General features: G+C 33.3%; 1 protein-coding gene across 1 annotated transcript; it reads right to left on the bottom strand.

Moving 5' to 3' along the window:
* Positions 1-8,119: 8,119 nt before the first annotated feature.
* On the bottom strand, positions 8,120-10,445 carry LOC142354555 (uncharacterized). The gene is made up of 2 exons (XM_075406878.1): positions 10,293-10,445; positions 8,120-8,393 (listed from the first exon to the last, which is right to left on the bottom strand). Exons 1-2 carry the CDS (start codon positions 10,443-10,445, stop codon positions 8,121-8,123), a joined length of 426 nt encoding a protein of 141 aa, XP_075262993.1. The 3' UTR covers position 8,120.
* Positions 10,446-15,121: the final 4,676 nt, after the last annotated feature.

Genomic DNA, 15,121 nt, shown 5'->3' with positions numbered 1-15,121 from the left:
TTTAACTAAAACACTAATTGCAAACAATGAAGAGAATCTAGCCTGGAGTGAACGAACATTAAGGGCATTAGATTGGCAAAATCAGGAGTTAGATAAGCAAACTAAGATGATCTAGCAAGCTGGTTTTCACATCGTTGAGACCGCTTCACAGATCGGTGAAAACACTTCCAAGATTAATGAAACGTTAAAGGGGACCATAAAGGAAACTCAAGATATATCACCAGTTTTTGTTGATGCAAAGACAGCCAATATTCTTCATTAAATGGGGATCAAACTAATCCTCATTAAAAATAAATCTTGTAGATTTGACTACTAGAAGATGTAAAAAGAATGATGTTGATATAACCCTAGAGCAGGGTGCGTTTTTAGTTAAGGATAATTTATATGAATTCTCAGAAGGATTTACTGACTTTCTTACTAAATCAAATGTAATATATGATGATATCGAGCAAGATAAAATCAAAATTGAAAAGTTTTTAAAGGATATTAGATATGATGTAGGAAAAGGGGATAAGAAAATTGCTAGACATTCAACAATAAAACCTATAATGGGGGTAAAAGATAATGTATTTGGCAGGGGTTTAAATAGCAACCGTAACCCATATAATCAGGGAACCCGTCATGTAAATGATTTAGTAGAAAGACTAGAATTATTAATACTCGAAACAAAAGCTGGTCATGATGGATTATATGATGAAATGCTAGGTATATCTCAGCAACTATTGTCTATGAATATTTTTAATCAAGAGCAACTATATAATTTTGTTTTTAATTACGGTAAATAAACAATGGTGGAAAAACAACAAAAACAACAAGTCCTAGCTAAAGTAGTCTTCAGTCCCCAAATAACAAAGTTTAGAAGAGAAAGAATGATACCATTATGTAAAGATGAAACATGGTCAGCTGATATAATTGATAAGTCATCTCTAAGTAAATACAATAATAATTACAATTTTATATTAACAGTTATAGATATATTCAAAAAATATGCATGAGCTATTCCATTAAAGATTAAATCTGGTTTATCTATTACTAATGGCTTTAAAATAGTATTAGGTGAACATCGAAAAACAGAAAAGTTATGGGTAGATAGGGTTAGCGAGTTTTACAATAAAACACTTAAATCTTTACTTAAAGAACTTGAAACAAAACTAAATTCTACTTATAGTGATTTAAAGGCTGTGTTTATAGAAAGATTCAAAAGAACATTATTACATTAAATTAATGACTCAATGTTCATCAATGGTGATGGTAATTGGGTAAATATATTAAACGATGCAGTCATAACAAATGACAATAACATTCATTCAACAATTAATATGACACCAGTTGATGCTTCTAATAATCTTGGTAAAGTTAAATACTATATCAGTGAAACTGCTTGGGGAACCAAGGGCGGAGCGCCTTCGCAGATTAAATATACTAAAGCAACACCAAAACTTAAAGTTGGTGATTTTGTTAGAAATGCAGATAAACGTAATATCTTTTCTAAAGGTTACACTTCTAATTGGAATAGAGAACTATCTAAAGTTAATGAAGTTTTGAACACACAACCACTAACAAAAAAGGTAGAAGAAAATAATGGAGAGATAATAGAAGGTAAAGATTACGAACATGAATTATTAAAATCCGAGCTTGACTTTGAATCTAATAATAAAGTTTTAGAATTATTAAATATATTTCTTAATATAAATAATGACAAGAAACAGATTCAATCAGGCTAAGCATCAAGGGGCATCGGGGACCCCCTTCACGGATCAACAAACAACCAAACACTAAGTAAGGCTCGTGGGTTATTCCTAGAACATAATGTTAATATTGATATGAAGGATGCCTATAAAATTACAAATGTTAATCCTCCAATAGATGAAAGATGTTGTTAATAAAGAGTATTGTGACAATAACTTATTATCTTGTAATAATAAAATAGACATTTTGAGTAAAAACATAACTGAGCTAAGAAAAGGTGAATTTGATAAAGTCACAACTAAAACATTACAACTAAATGAAACAAGAGTTAAGGATGAACTTATTAATGAGTTTATTGAATCAGCAAATGAAGTCACAAATACTGTTAACTTTTGTAATAAAATTGCCGCTGATACTATAATCATGTATAGTATCAGCGGCAATCAATTAAAACAAGAATTTTTTAATAATAAGTTTAATCAAAACATTACTAAATCATTTAGATGATATGTTTACTAAAGGTCTAAAAGAAATGAAAGAATACAATAAATCTCCTGGAGGTATTATAGTACAATAAATAATTGCTATACTTTTACAAAGTGCGTTAGTTGATAATAAAGTGAAAGCAAGACTTGAGATGCATTATGGTTTTAAACGAGAAGATATAACGAAAAAACAAAGAATTTTTACTAAAGAAAATAAACAAAGCAATGACCAATCCAACAGAACCGAGAGAGAAATTACTATATCCAGATCTGTCTTCAGTATCAGAACGATTAATAAATGAAAAGATTCAAGCCAATAATGAACTTAATAATAATATTAACATTATAAAAGATATTAGAAATTTTTATGAAACTGAAACTAATAACAATAATAAGAAGTTAAATAGATATAAAAATTATATTAACGTAGCTGAGATAACACAAATACTATTATCATCAATTGCAACAACGGTAACAACAACATCAGTTGCATTAACAGGTATAGGATTAATTTATTCTATACCAACAGCTTTTGCTACAGTTACTGTTTTTGGTTCATTATCGAAAACAATTAATACTAAAATAAGAAACAAAATTATGAAGTTTTCACAAAAGTATATTTTAGGTAAACAGTTTAGCGACAAGTTTAATAAACTATATACTAAATCAATGAAAGCTAATAAAATAGATAACGATGATTATAAAGAATTAGTCAAGGTATATGAAGAATATAAGAAAAACACGAAAAATAAATTAAGTGTTTTTTTTAGATTAAAGCTATTAGTGCTGAGTAATAACAATGTTTTTAGTAATAATAATATTAGTATTAAAATTCATAGATATATATAGAGTTTTAACTGAAACTATAGTCTTAGCCTTAGCCATAACTAAATTATCTTTTCTTTGTACCTAAGTTTAAACCTCTTCCATTTTGTACTAGCTTTATACCTTCACCAGTAGTTGCAAATTTAATTAAATCAATTGTGGCTGATAAAGCAGCTCTAGGGTTTCTAGGTGCAGCTGCACTTCCTAATTTACTTGCCATTTCTAATGCTCTTACTGAATTATTAGCAACTTTCTTTCCAAAGTTAACTGTAGCTCTACCAACACTTTTAATGAAATCTTTCAATCCCTCTGCTTCTATTGTTGCATCAATGACAGTCATTGATCTATTTCTCTTACACTTAACACAATTACCCTTTAACGTTTTAGTACCTTTTGACGTAATAAAACCTCGTATGTTATTGATATGAGGATGCCTATAAAATTACAAATGTTAATCCTCCAATAGATGAAAGATGTTGTTAATAAAGAGTATTGTGACAATAACTTATCATCTTCTAAAAATAAAATAGACGTTTTAAGTAAAAACATAACTGAGCTAAGAAAAGGTGAATTTGATAAAGTCACAACTAAAACATTACAACTAAATGAAACAAGAGTTAAGGATGAACTTATTAATGACTTTATTGAATCAGCAAATGAAGTCACAAATACTGTTAACTTTTGTAATAAAATTGCCGCTGATACTATAATCAAGTATAGTATCAGCGGCAATCAATTAAAACAAGAATTTTTTAATAATAGGTTTAATCAAAACATTACTAAATCATTTAGATGATATGTTTACTAACGGTCTAAAAGAAATGAAAGAAAACAATAAATCTCCTGGAGGGGTTATAGTACAATAAACAATTGCTATACTTTTACAAAGTGCTTTAGTTGATAATAAAGTGAAAGCAAGACTTGAGATGCATTATGGTTTTAAACGAGAAGATATAACGAAAAAACAAAGAATTTTTAATAAAGAAAATAAACAAAGCAATGACCAATCCAACAGCACCGAGAGAGAAATTACTATATCCAGATCTGTCTTCAGTATCAGAACGATTAATAAATGAAAAGATTCAAGCCAATAATAAACTTAATAATAATATTAACATTATAAAAGATATTAGAAATTATTATGAAACTGAAACTAATAACAATAATAAGAAGTTAAGTAGATATAAAAATTATATTAACGTAGCTGAGACAACACAAATACTATTATCATCAATTGCAACAACGGCAACAACAACATCAGTTGCATTAACAGGTATAGGATTAAATTCTTCTATACCAACAGGTTTTGCTACAGTTACTGTTTTTGGTTCATTATCGAAAACAATTAATACTAAAATAAGAAACAAAATTATGAAGTTTTCACAAAAGTATATTTTAGGTAAACAGTTTAGCGACAAGTTTAATAAACTATATACTAAATCAAAGAAAGCTAATAAAATAGATAACGATGATTATAAAAAATTAGTCAAGGTATATGAAGAATATAAGAAAAACAAGAAAAATGAATTAAGTGTTTTTTTAGATAAAAGCTATTAGTGCTGAGTAATAACAATGTTTTTAGTAATAATAATATTAGTATTAAAATTCATAGATATATATAGAGTTTTAACTGAAACTATAGTCTTAGCCTTAGCCATAACTAAATTATCTTTTCTTTGTACCTAAGTATAAACCTCTTCCATTTTGTACTAGCTTTATACCTTCACCAGTAGTTGCAAATTTAATTAAATCAGGTGTGGCTGATAAAGCAGCTCTAGGGTTTCTAGGTGCAGCTGCACTTCCTAATTTACTTGCCATTTCTAATGCTCCTACTGGATTATTAGCAACTTTCTTTCCAAAGTTAACTGTAGCTCTACCAACACTTTTAAAGAAATCTTTCAATCCCTCTGCTTCTATTGTTGCATCAATGAAAGTCATTGACCTATTTCTCTGACACTTAACACAATTACCTTTTAACGTTTTAGTACCTTTTGACGTAATAAAACCTCGTATGTTATTGGAACCACTATAATGTCTACCACCAACACAATATGAATTAGTTTTAAAATTCTCTAAAAGGCTCATTTCTATATATAAAAAATAATGGAAATTAAAAAGTATAATCCCTTTTTTTAGGACTAAGACTAAACCTAAACCCAAGACTAAGCCAAAGCCCAAGACTAAACTTGAAGCTAGAGGTCTAACTCTAGAGAATAAAAAGAAACTAGATACTATTTATGCTAAAGGTTTTGTTAAGACTAGTAGGAAACAGTTTGATTGAGATAATAACTAGAGTATTTTCTAAAAATATAACTTCCATTATATTCTCTAAAATCAAATATATTCTCTAAAAGGCTCATTTCTATATATAAAAAATAATGGAAGTTAAAAAGTATAATCCCTTTTTTTAGGACTAAGACTAAACCTAAACCCAAGACTAAGCCAAAGCCCAAGACTAAACTTGAAGCTAGAGGTCTAACTCTAGAGAATAAAAAGAAACTAGATACTATTTATGCTAAAGGTTTTGTTAAGACTAGTAGGAAACAGTTTGATTGAGATAATAACTAGAGTATTTTCTAAAAATATAACTTCCATTATATTCTCTAAAATCAAATATATTCTCTAAAAGGCTCATTTCTATATATAAAAAATAATGGAAGTTAAAAAGTATAATCCCTTTTTTTAGGACTAAGACTAAACCTAAACCCAAGACTAAGCCAAAGCCCAAGACTAAACTTGAAGCTAGAGGTCTAACTCTAGAGAATAAAAAGAAACTAGATACTATTTATGCTAAAGGTTTTGTTAAGACTAGTAGGAAACAGTTTGATTGAGATAATAACTAGAGTTTTTTCTAAAAATATAACTATACTGTTAGATATAAGTATACTTTAACTATACTATTAGATATAACTACGAGACTATAGACCTTCGGTCATTAGTTTCCTTAGGAAACTATATCAATCATCTTATTACCATCACTATTTACACTAATAACCTTTCTAGTTAATACTAATGCATGACATATAACATCGGCAACTGCAGCACTAAATGTAAAATTAAGTTGTATTGGTTGTGGACCTATATGATCACTTTGATATCTAGTATCGAGTACATATATTCTATAATTACTTTTGAATGTTCTATGATTTATATATTGCTTTATATTATGTGGTAACTCATTATATTCTTTATTAAAGCTAACAATCTCTTTAAAAGCCTCATTATAATTATTAGCGCCATAATTAATATTCATTCTGTCCTCGGGATAAAACTCACTACCAATCTTACAATAACATTCAGTAACATTCATTATATCAAATGTACTTGCATCATGAGTTTGTTCATTAACATTATTATTTTCAAAACCAACTATTATATATTGCGGTCTTTCCATACCACTTTCCATACCTAGATCAAACAAGAAGTTAATAGCTTTGGGTACATTCTTATAAAATCTGTATCTTTCATAATAGCTAAAGTCTACATTATTCTTTTTAGTTAAACCCCTTTGCACAATAATTCTATTGTCATTACTAGGAGCAATACTGGGCAGACACCATGATATATCTCTAATATCTATATTAATATCATTAGCCAACCGGCCAGGATCAGCATTAACTCTATATAGAGCTATATCATTATTATTTCTTTTTAATATTAGTTTAAATCCTAGGGTTAGGGTTAGGGTTAGGGTTAGGGTTAGATCTTGGCATCTCTCGCAAAACTTGAAATATCGTGTCAACAACTTGTAATACCAACATTTCATAGTGAATCTTGATGGAATTTTTAATGTTTTTTTTACAGAAAAGCATATCTTTCCATGTCACTTTTAATCTATCTTGGTTATCTTGCCAAAATCTTGTTTTTTGATATCCATGCAAATATCTTACAAGTTCATAAGTGTCATTTCAAGATCAAGGCAAGATATACCATGTTTTATTATGTTTTTCAAAAGTTTTAAAAGTGTGCCAAGTTTTGATTCAGTGACTAGAACAAAGGCAAAACTGTTGACTACCTTCCACACACAAATAGTCGATTTGGGAAGTGTTCGTGACAAGATGCAAGACTTTTAGCCTGTTTGTCAGATCTCAAGATCATTTCAGTTTAATAGTTGAGGCTGATGGGGAATATGTACCAAAGAAGACTCAAGAAAAAAGAGTTCATAAAAATCGAAAAGTATTAATTTTAACTTTTGATAGCATAGGTAAAAAAAGCGTTCATTTTATGCGGCTTTTTTGTTTTGGTGCTGCAATCTAATTACATTTAACTTATTTTACTATTATCTTATTTGCATCAAACTTGGACTCAAATTCTTTCGAAAATTGTAATCAATATCAGCTTTTTATTGAATTGGATATCCACTAAGTTATGTCAATTGCAAAAAGAGATTTTTTCAGAAACTAAGACGCAAAAAACATCACCTTCTTTTCGTAATTAAAGGTTAAAAAAACTGAAAGATCAAAATCTACAAATTTGAGTTCAAGTATACCTTGTTGTGTGTTGAAAACTTTTTTCAATTATTTTCGGCATTACATTACTTCAAATGACCACACAGACATTTTTTTTAAAAAAAAAATTATTGCAGAGATCGCATCGATTGCAAGACATTATCCAACGTGTTCCTTTATGTTACAGGCATCTTTTTGCAGCCGTGCTACTCGCTTAAAACATTAAGAATTTGCAATGGTTTGTGATTATTTTTTGAATTTCATTTCCTAGGGATTATGTTCTGATTCTTTTTTCTAAAAAATCATCATCTAAACCGAATTGCGACTAGCACCAATATGAGATTAGTAAATTTTACGAATTTCCAGATGAAAAAACTTTGAAAGAGATATAAATAGTTCGAGGTTTGAACGTAAAATGTATTGATTTTGGATCGCCTTCTGCTAAAAAAAAATCGGTGGGTTGAGCATATAACAAATTTGACACTATCCTTGCCTTGTGTATATTGTATTTATTTCTCTCACTTAAAATTGAAGAATTACAGTTTTAAGGCATAATTTAAACAATTCTTGTAACTTTTAATACTTATTAAACTATTTATTTTACAAATTCAAGGATTAGTTCTAACTAGTTAATTAATTTTAACTATTAATATTGAGATCTAAGGGTCGGTTTTCAATTAGAACTATCCGAGTCACTAACATCTACTGAACTATTTCTTCTACACTCTCCCGGGTGGTCTTTGCAAATATAGTTTCTTTTGAACCAATCAAAAGTCAGATAAACATGCATCATCTTCAACTCGTGTATCTGGACTAATTCCCAGTCAGGTGTGACTATCACAAATGGTCTGTCCAATATGGCATCTCCACCCATTCGCAATTTTGAGGGTGGTCCGAATCCGACTCTGTGGATCACATTGACACATGCTGAAGAGTTGTCGCGTGCCTTAAAATACGAAAACATGATTACCCAGGTTGAGGTGCAATCCGGAAGTGACCTCTGATCATATCAAGTCCAACGCACACGTTGGTGTGTTCCCAGACCAAAACCATAGGGTCTGGGTTTTGGTTGGAGCGCACAAGTATGATCAGAGGTCATTTCCGTCTGTGATAGTCTGATCAGGGGTCACTTTCGTAACATGTTACTAATTTCGTAATATGTTACTAATAATACAAGAGTCATATTCTTATCACATCTGTCACTACCAACGAATACAATAGATGGCTAGCTCCTCCGAAATATAAAAGGACAGCTCGTCCCAAAAATTTATTCTTAATTCCGAATCCATGTGGGATAAAACTCAATGATGCGAATTTTAAACATCTATTTGAGAATTTTAATTGAAACGATTATAGCTTAAAATTTTAAATTTTTGAGTTTAGGGTCTTCAGTTGGCTTATAAAGTTTGTTTTTTAGAAATAAATTGGGTTGAACGTAAACGAAAGGAACTTCAACTTTGCAATTGATATGACATCTTGAAAATTGATGCCAATTTACATAGCTGTTGGTCTTTTCTATCTTTTGGCAAATTTTTTGTTTAGTACAAGTGCAGTTCATTTCATGAAACATATCTAATGCATTATTTGAGATCTCGGAAGTTTCGAAGATAAAAATTCAGTTTGTGTGAGATGATATTCCATTTTTTCTAAACACCATCTATAAAACTGCTGCACAACCCGTTTTATTTTATGTCACGAAAATTTTTTCATATTTGTCATGCAAAGAGTTTTATTTTTATTACAGTTTGTATCTAATGAGGTATAAACTTCATTGCATCCCAGGTTTTGGTTCAGACCCAATTTGAGCTATGATCAGACCAAATCGAGCGCACACCCCTGTGTTCCCAGACCGAAATTACAGGGTCTGGAAAGCGGTTCGAGCTCACAATAGTCTGGACCATGGTCTGATTTTGGTCTGATCAGAGGTCAATTCGGTCTGGAAGGTCTGATCATAGTCTTTATAGTCTGGACCATGGTCTGGGTTTGGTCTTATCAGAGGTCAATTCGGTCTGGAAGGTCTGATCATAGTCTTATAGCCTGGACCATGGTCTGGGTTCGGTCTGATCAGAGGTCAGTTTGGTCCGGATGGTCTGATCATAGTCTGGACAACGGTCTGAATTTGGGTCTAATAAAGCGCACTATAGTCTGGACAAAGGTCTGGGTTTGGTCTGAAAAGCGGTCACTTTGGTCTGGAAAGTCTGATCATAGTCTGTTTATAGTCTGGACAATGGTCTGAATTTGGGTATGATCATAAGCGGTATGATCTATATTCTGGACAAAGGTCGGGGTTTGATCTGATCAGCGGACATTTTGGTCTGGAAAGTCTGATCAGTGATCATTTTGGTCTGATCAGAGGTTACTTCGGTCTGGAAAATCTGATCAGAGGTCATTTCAGTCTGGATAGTCTGATCATAGCTCAATTTGGGTCTGGACCAAAACCTGGGATAGGACCTGATACTTTGAACTCTTTTTTACGTAAACACTAAGGGTTCAACAAAGTCTTAGAAAGGTGGAACGTATTTTGTTAAAAGCTACGATTTTTATTTTTAGATAAGGTGCGTAACAAGAGAAATCAAAACTTGTGTACTACTCTCTCACAGTTGTTGAACACTCCACTGTTGCTACTGTTTTTGAACGAATTATTTAGATATAATTTACTTTCTGGCTACCTAACAATGTTTTACCTTCCTATGCCAAGATTATCTCAAAATAGGACTGCACCCTAGCCGAGACCTGGAATTTATGAAAAGATCTTTTTAATAATAGGTGGGGGGGTAGAAATTGAATTAAATTACACGGTCGAGGACCCTAGTTAAAGACTAGGTTAATTCTGCAGTTAACATACCCAAATGTAATTAAGACTTTTCTGTTCCACAGAGTAGTCTGTCAGATGAGAGATGTAGTCTCCCAGTGCTACTCCCTTCTCCTTCGCCTCCAATGTGTACGACTCATATTGGTATTGACAACAGTGAACTGAAAAAAGTTGTATCACAAACATTAGTTCTACCAAATATTCCAACCAGTCTAACAGATTGCAACGTATCCCAGGATGAAGTCCGCGACCCAAGACAGGTATTGGCCAGACCGACTTGGGTCGCGGACAGGGGGGTCCAGTGCGATCGTCCACAATGATCTGGAAAAAATTTGGGTCGCGCCTTCCGTCTGGCCAATGGCAATTTTAGTCTGTTCGGTCTGGCGAATACCCATATTTCAGTCTGTTCGGTCTGGCCAATACCCATATTTCGGTATGTTCGGTCTGGCCAATTTCCAAACTTCGACCTGTTCAGTCTGGCCAATACCCAAATTTCGGTCGGTTCGGTCTGGCCAATACCCATATTTCGGTCTGTTCAGTCTGGCCAATACCCAAATTTCGGTCGGTTCGGTCTGGCCAATACCCATATTTTGGTCTGTTCGGTCTGGCCAATACCCATATTTCGGTCTGTTCGGTCTGGCTAATACCCATATTTCTGTCTGTTCGGTCTAGCCAATACCCATATTTCGGTCTGTTCGGTCTGGCCAATACCTAATTTCAAGGCCTAGAGGTCCAGCCAAATAAGAGTCAAATTGTATAAATGCGTGATGTATTGACTGTTTTTCAAAATAGCAGCCCATAAATGGTAAACGACATCTACTTCTAGATGATTAGAATACTTCATTAACCTTCTTTTGAAATTTGCATTTGTGTTTAAATCGACGTTTTTTTTCAATAATTTCTTTTTAAAATCTCATATTCATTTGTCATTCAAAAAAATGAAATGAATAAATTATAAAATTTATTGGGTGCTTATACACGTTTAAACGAGTCTGGCTATTAGTCTGGCTATTAGTCTGGCCGAGGATCTGTTCGGTCTGGCCAATGGTCTGGACAACGGTCTGGTGGATGGTCTGTCCTACGGTATGGACAATAGTCTGGCCTAAGGTCTGTTCGGTCTGGCCATTAATCTTGACAACGGTCTGGCGGATGACCTGGCCTACGGTCTGGACAATTTTCTGGCCTAAGGTCTGTTCGGCCTGGCCACTAATCTTGACAATGGTCTGACGGATGGTCTGGACAATGGTCTGGCCTAGGGTCTGTTCGGTCTGGCCACTAATCTTGACAATGGTCTGACGGATGGTCTGGCCTACGGTCTGGACAATGGTCTGGACAACGGTCTGGTGGATGGTCTGGCCTACGGTATGGACAATAGTCTGGCCTAAGGTCTGTTCGGTCTGGCCATTAATCTTGACAACGGTCTGGCGGATGGCCTGGCCTACGGTCTGGACAATTTTCTGGCCTAAGGTCTGTTCGGCCTGGCCACTAATCTTGACAATGGTCTGACGGATGGTCTGGCCTACGGTCTGGACAATGGTCTGGCCTAGGGTCTGTTCGGTCTGGCCATTGGTCTGGACAACGGTCTGGCCGATGGTCTGGACAACGGTCTGGCCTAAGGTCTGTTCGGTCTACCCAATGGTCTGGACAATGTCTGGTCAGTCTGGCCAATGGTGTCCAAAGTCTGTTCAGTCTGGCCAATGGTGGCCAAATTCTGCTCGATCTTGCCAATACCTATCTTTGGGTATTGTCGGTCTGGCCAATGCCTGTTTTGGGTATGGTCGGTCTGGCCAATACCTGTCTTGGGTCGCGGATTTCATCCTGGGATCACATTAAATATTTTTGAAAAAAAACTTCCCGGATCGGTGAAAAATCGGGAAACTATGTAAGATAAGCAGTGAAAAGTTTTTTTCTCACCGCAAATTTTGAACATAAATTTTGAGTTGAAATGCGGTGAAATTATGTAATTTCACCGCTACATTAAGCGGTGAACTTACAAAATTCACCACATTTGACTAACTACTACAAATTACCGCCCTTATACGGATTTGAACCTCTTACCTCCTGTACGTCTTCTTTCCCTGCGCCACCTCTCACTCAATTCTTGAATATTTGGTTTGAATTTAAATCAAATTCACTCTACTTTCTGTAAAACATGCGCATTGAATTTTTGCAAGATTAACAGTGAAATTACACTTTTTAGCGCTGAAATGTGGTATTTTTTTTCATAAGTTCAACTCTTTCTCTAGCAGTGAAATTACATAAATTCACCGCTTAAAAAAAGCTTCTAGATATATGATTAATCTTGGCTAAATTTTGCGTGCGTCTTTTAATAAATGTATCCTAACTTCGTTGGATAAAAAAGAATTTACAGCGATTTCTAAGCCGTGAGATTATGCTATTTCACCACTAAGTTGAGCGGTAGAATTAGGTAATTTAACCGCTAAATTCAGCGGTGAAATTATGTAATTTCACCGCTACCAGGCGATAAAATTTTTTTTTCACCGCTTTCACTGCCCGATTTATTAATTTTACCGCATTTTCCGCTTATCTTGCAAAATTTTTTACATTCACCATATCTTATATATTTTTCCGTTGAATGGCGGTGACACCTCGAGCCGGATTGATACTATGCAGAGTAAGTGGAGGAATGGGAATCCTGAGTTAGGCATTATTTCAATCGCTTCCCTGATCCAGAAATACTCAGTTTTAAACGTTAGAACATTTTCGTTATGTTGACTTTGAATTAGACATAAACAACGAAAACCTTTACGTTTTTTTGATATCGTCACCATATTAGGTTAGAAACGAAGGCAATCGTCCAAGTTTTAGGTAGTTAAACGTGCGAAGTCTTCGGTGCGTTCAAAATAACACGTAAAAAAATATTGGGTATATTCGGTTTCTTTTATTCGATGGCGAGTTCCAAACGTAGGACATCTTTAGATTGTTCAGTTTTTCACGACAGAATTATTCTGTATGTTGGTTTGGCTGGTATGATCTGTTTTTAGCACAAGGTAATCTTTGGTAGGTTTGGTTTTGTACGTTCGTCAGAATCCGTTTCGTAGGTTTGGTGTTTGGTCAAACGTAAGAACGGGTCCACATGTTCGGTTTCAGAAAGGATTTTTTCTTTATTTCCTTTGGTCACACCTAGGCTCCGTGAGTTTGATTCGAGGAACTCAAATTCAATGAATTTTCCACATTTTTAGTGACTTTAACTTGAGAAACCAACAAAAAGTATTATTTGTTCAGCTAGCTGCCGAGAAAAGCTGAAGAAGAAATTCAATCAATATACACTTTTTTTCTCAAAAATAGTCTCGAAGAGGAGCAGTTGACAGCCATATGACTAGATAGCTATTATAACATTTGACTACAGACTAAACCAAAGAAACCCATCCATTGTTTTTTTTATCCGTTTCGCATCAAACATAACACAAAACATAACATAATTTTCTACTTTTAAAACTGAACATACCCAATCTGGGAATTCAAACACATGAAAGATTTCTCACGTCCCAGGATAAACATACCGATAATTTTTACCGTTTCGACGCAAACATACGAAACAAACTTAGCATACCGACAATTTCTTGCGTTGAAAACTGAGCTTAGGAAACGGAACGTTTTTTTTTCGAAGTTCTATGTTTTTCCCATTAAAAGTTTGCAATAAAAATGAAACTATATTAGACACATTGAAAAATATTATCTTGAAATAAAGGACCTATTTATCTACATGGCACCAAAATAGTTTTCTAACTGCTTTAATAACTGACTTGCTCTTACTGATAGTAATAAACAAAAATCAGTCATTTCTCGAAGAACCATTTATTTGGTATCTTCTGAGCAAAACAGTGAGCACCAATTGCTCAATTAAAGCAAGTGTTTTTCAAACTAGGAACTCTCGCACGGCAATCAAATCAAATTAACTGATTTTCAAATCAACGCTATTGCTAAAAGAGAAAATTGTGTGTGAACAACAATGTGTGTGAAAAAAGTGTGATCAACATGCTAACGATTGAAAAACAGTGAAAAGACCATTTTTCATATTTACAAAAATGTATAGATTCTCATTTTTCACCATGCCGTTGAAAAATTAAAAAAACTCTTTTTTTCTTGAAATGAAAAGAAGCCCTTGACTAACTTCGCAAATAGTTTTAGACATACTTCTACACTAAAGACGACTTCAGACTGAAAAAGCACAACTTATTCAAATTTTTTAATACTGCACTACATCAAAGTACGTGTTGTGAAACAGGATTTTTGCTAGTCAAATGAATTAAAAGAAAACTAAAAATTTTTCCATATTTGAAAGAAGGAAATCTTCAGTGTGCTGGGTTTAAACTTGAGACATTTTCTGTTTTTTCGGTTTATTAGTTACACAATGTTCGGTCCAAACGACGAAAAATTTCGCAAAGGAATCACTATCAGAAATGCAATTGAGCTGTCTGAATATGAAAAACAATGAGGGGATTGAAGTGCGTTTCGTTGGAAATACCACTGAGCTGGATATCTTCTAATAACACTGCAATGAATGATAGCTAGAATGCTGGAAGCTAAAACGTCATTAATGAAATTCTGGTAAAACTTAAATTAGCAAAAACGGTTTAGAAAAGTTTCACGGAATCTTAACATTGAAGCAGAATCTTAAAGCAAACAGTGAAAAATCAGTAAAAACTAATGTAATTGTGAATGTCTAAAAGCTGCTGAAAGGTACAAGAATATATAAGCTAAGCAGAGAGTGAAAACGAGTACAAAATTAAGCCGAAGAAGTTCTTCGTTTCCGAACACATAATATCATTAAATAGCAACGAAGGTGCATTCAAAAATTGTTTTCATTCAGGACAAAATCAAAAATGGTTAATTGAATT

The sequence above is a fragment of the Convolutriloba macropyga genome, chromosome 15, assembly GCF_964194025.1.
Source record: "Convolutriloba macropyga chromosome 15, txConMacr16.3, whole genome shotgun sequence".
Taxonomy (NCBI): Eukaryota; Metazoa; Xenacoelomorpha; order Acoela; family Convolutidae; genus Convolutriloba; species Convolutriloba macropyga.
This window is presented reverse-complemented; position numbering and strand designations above follow the sequence as displayed.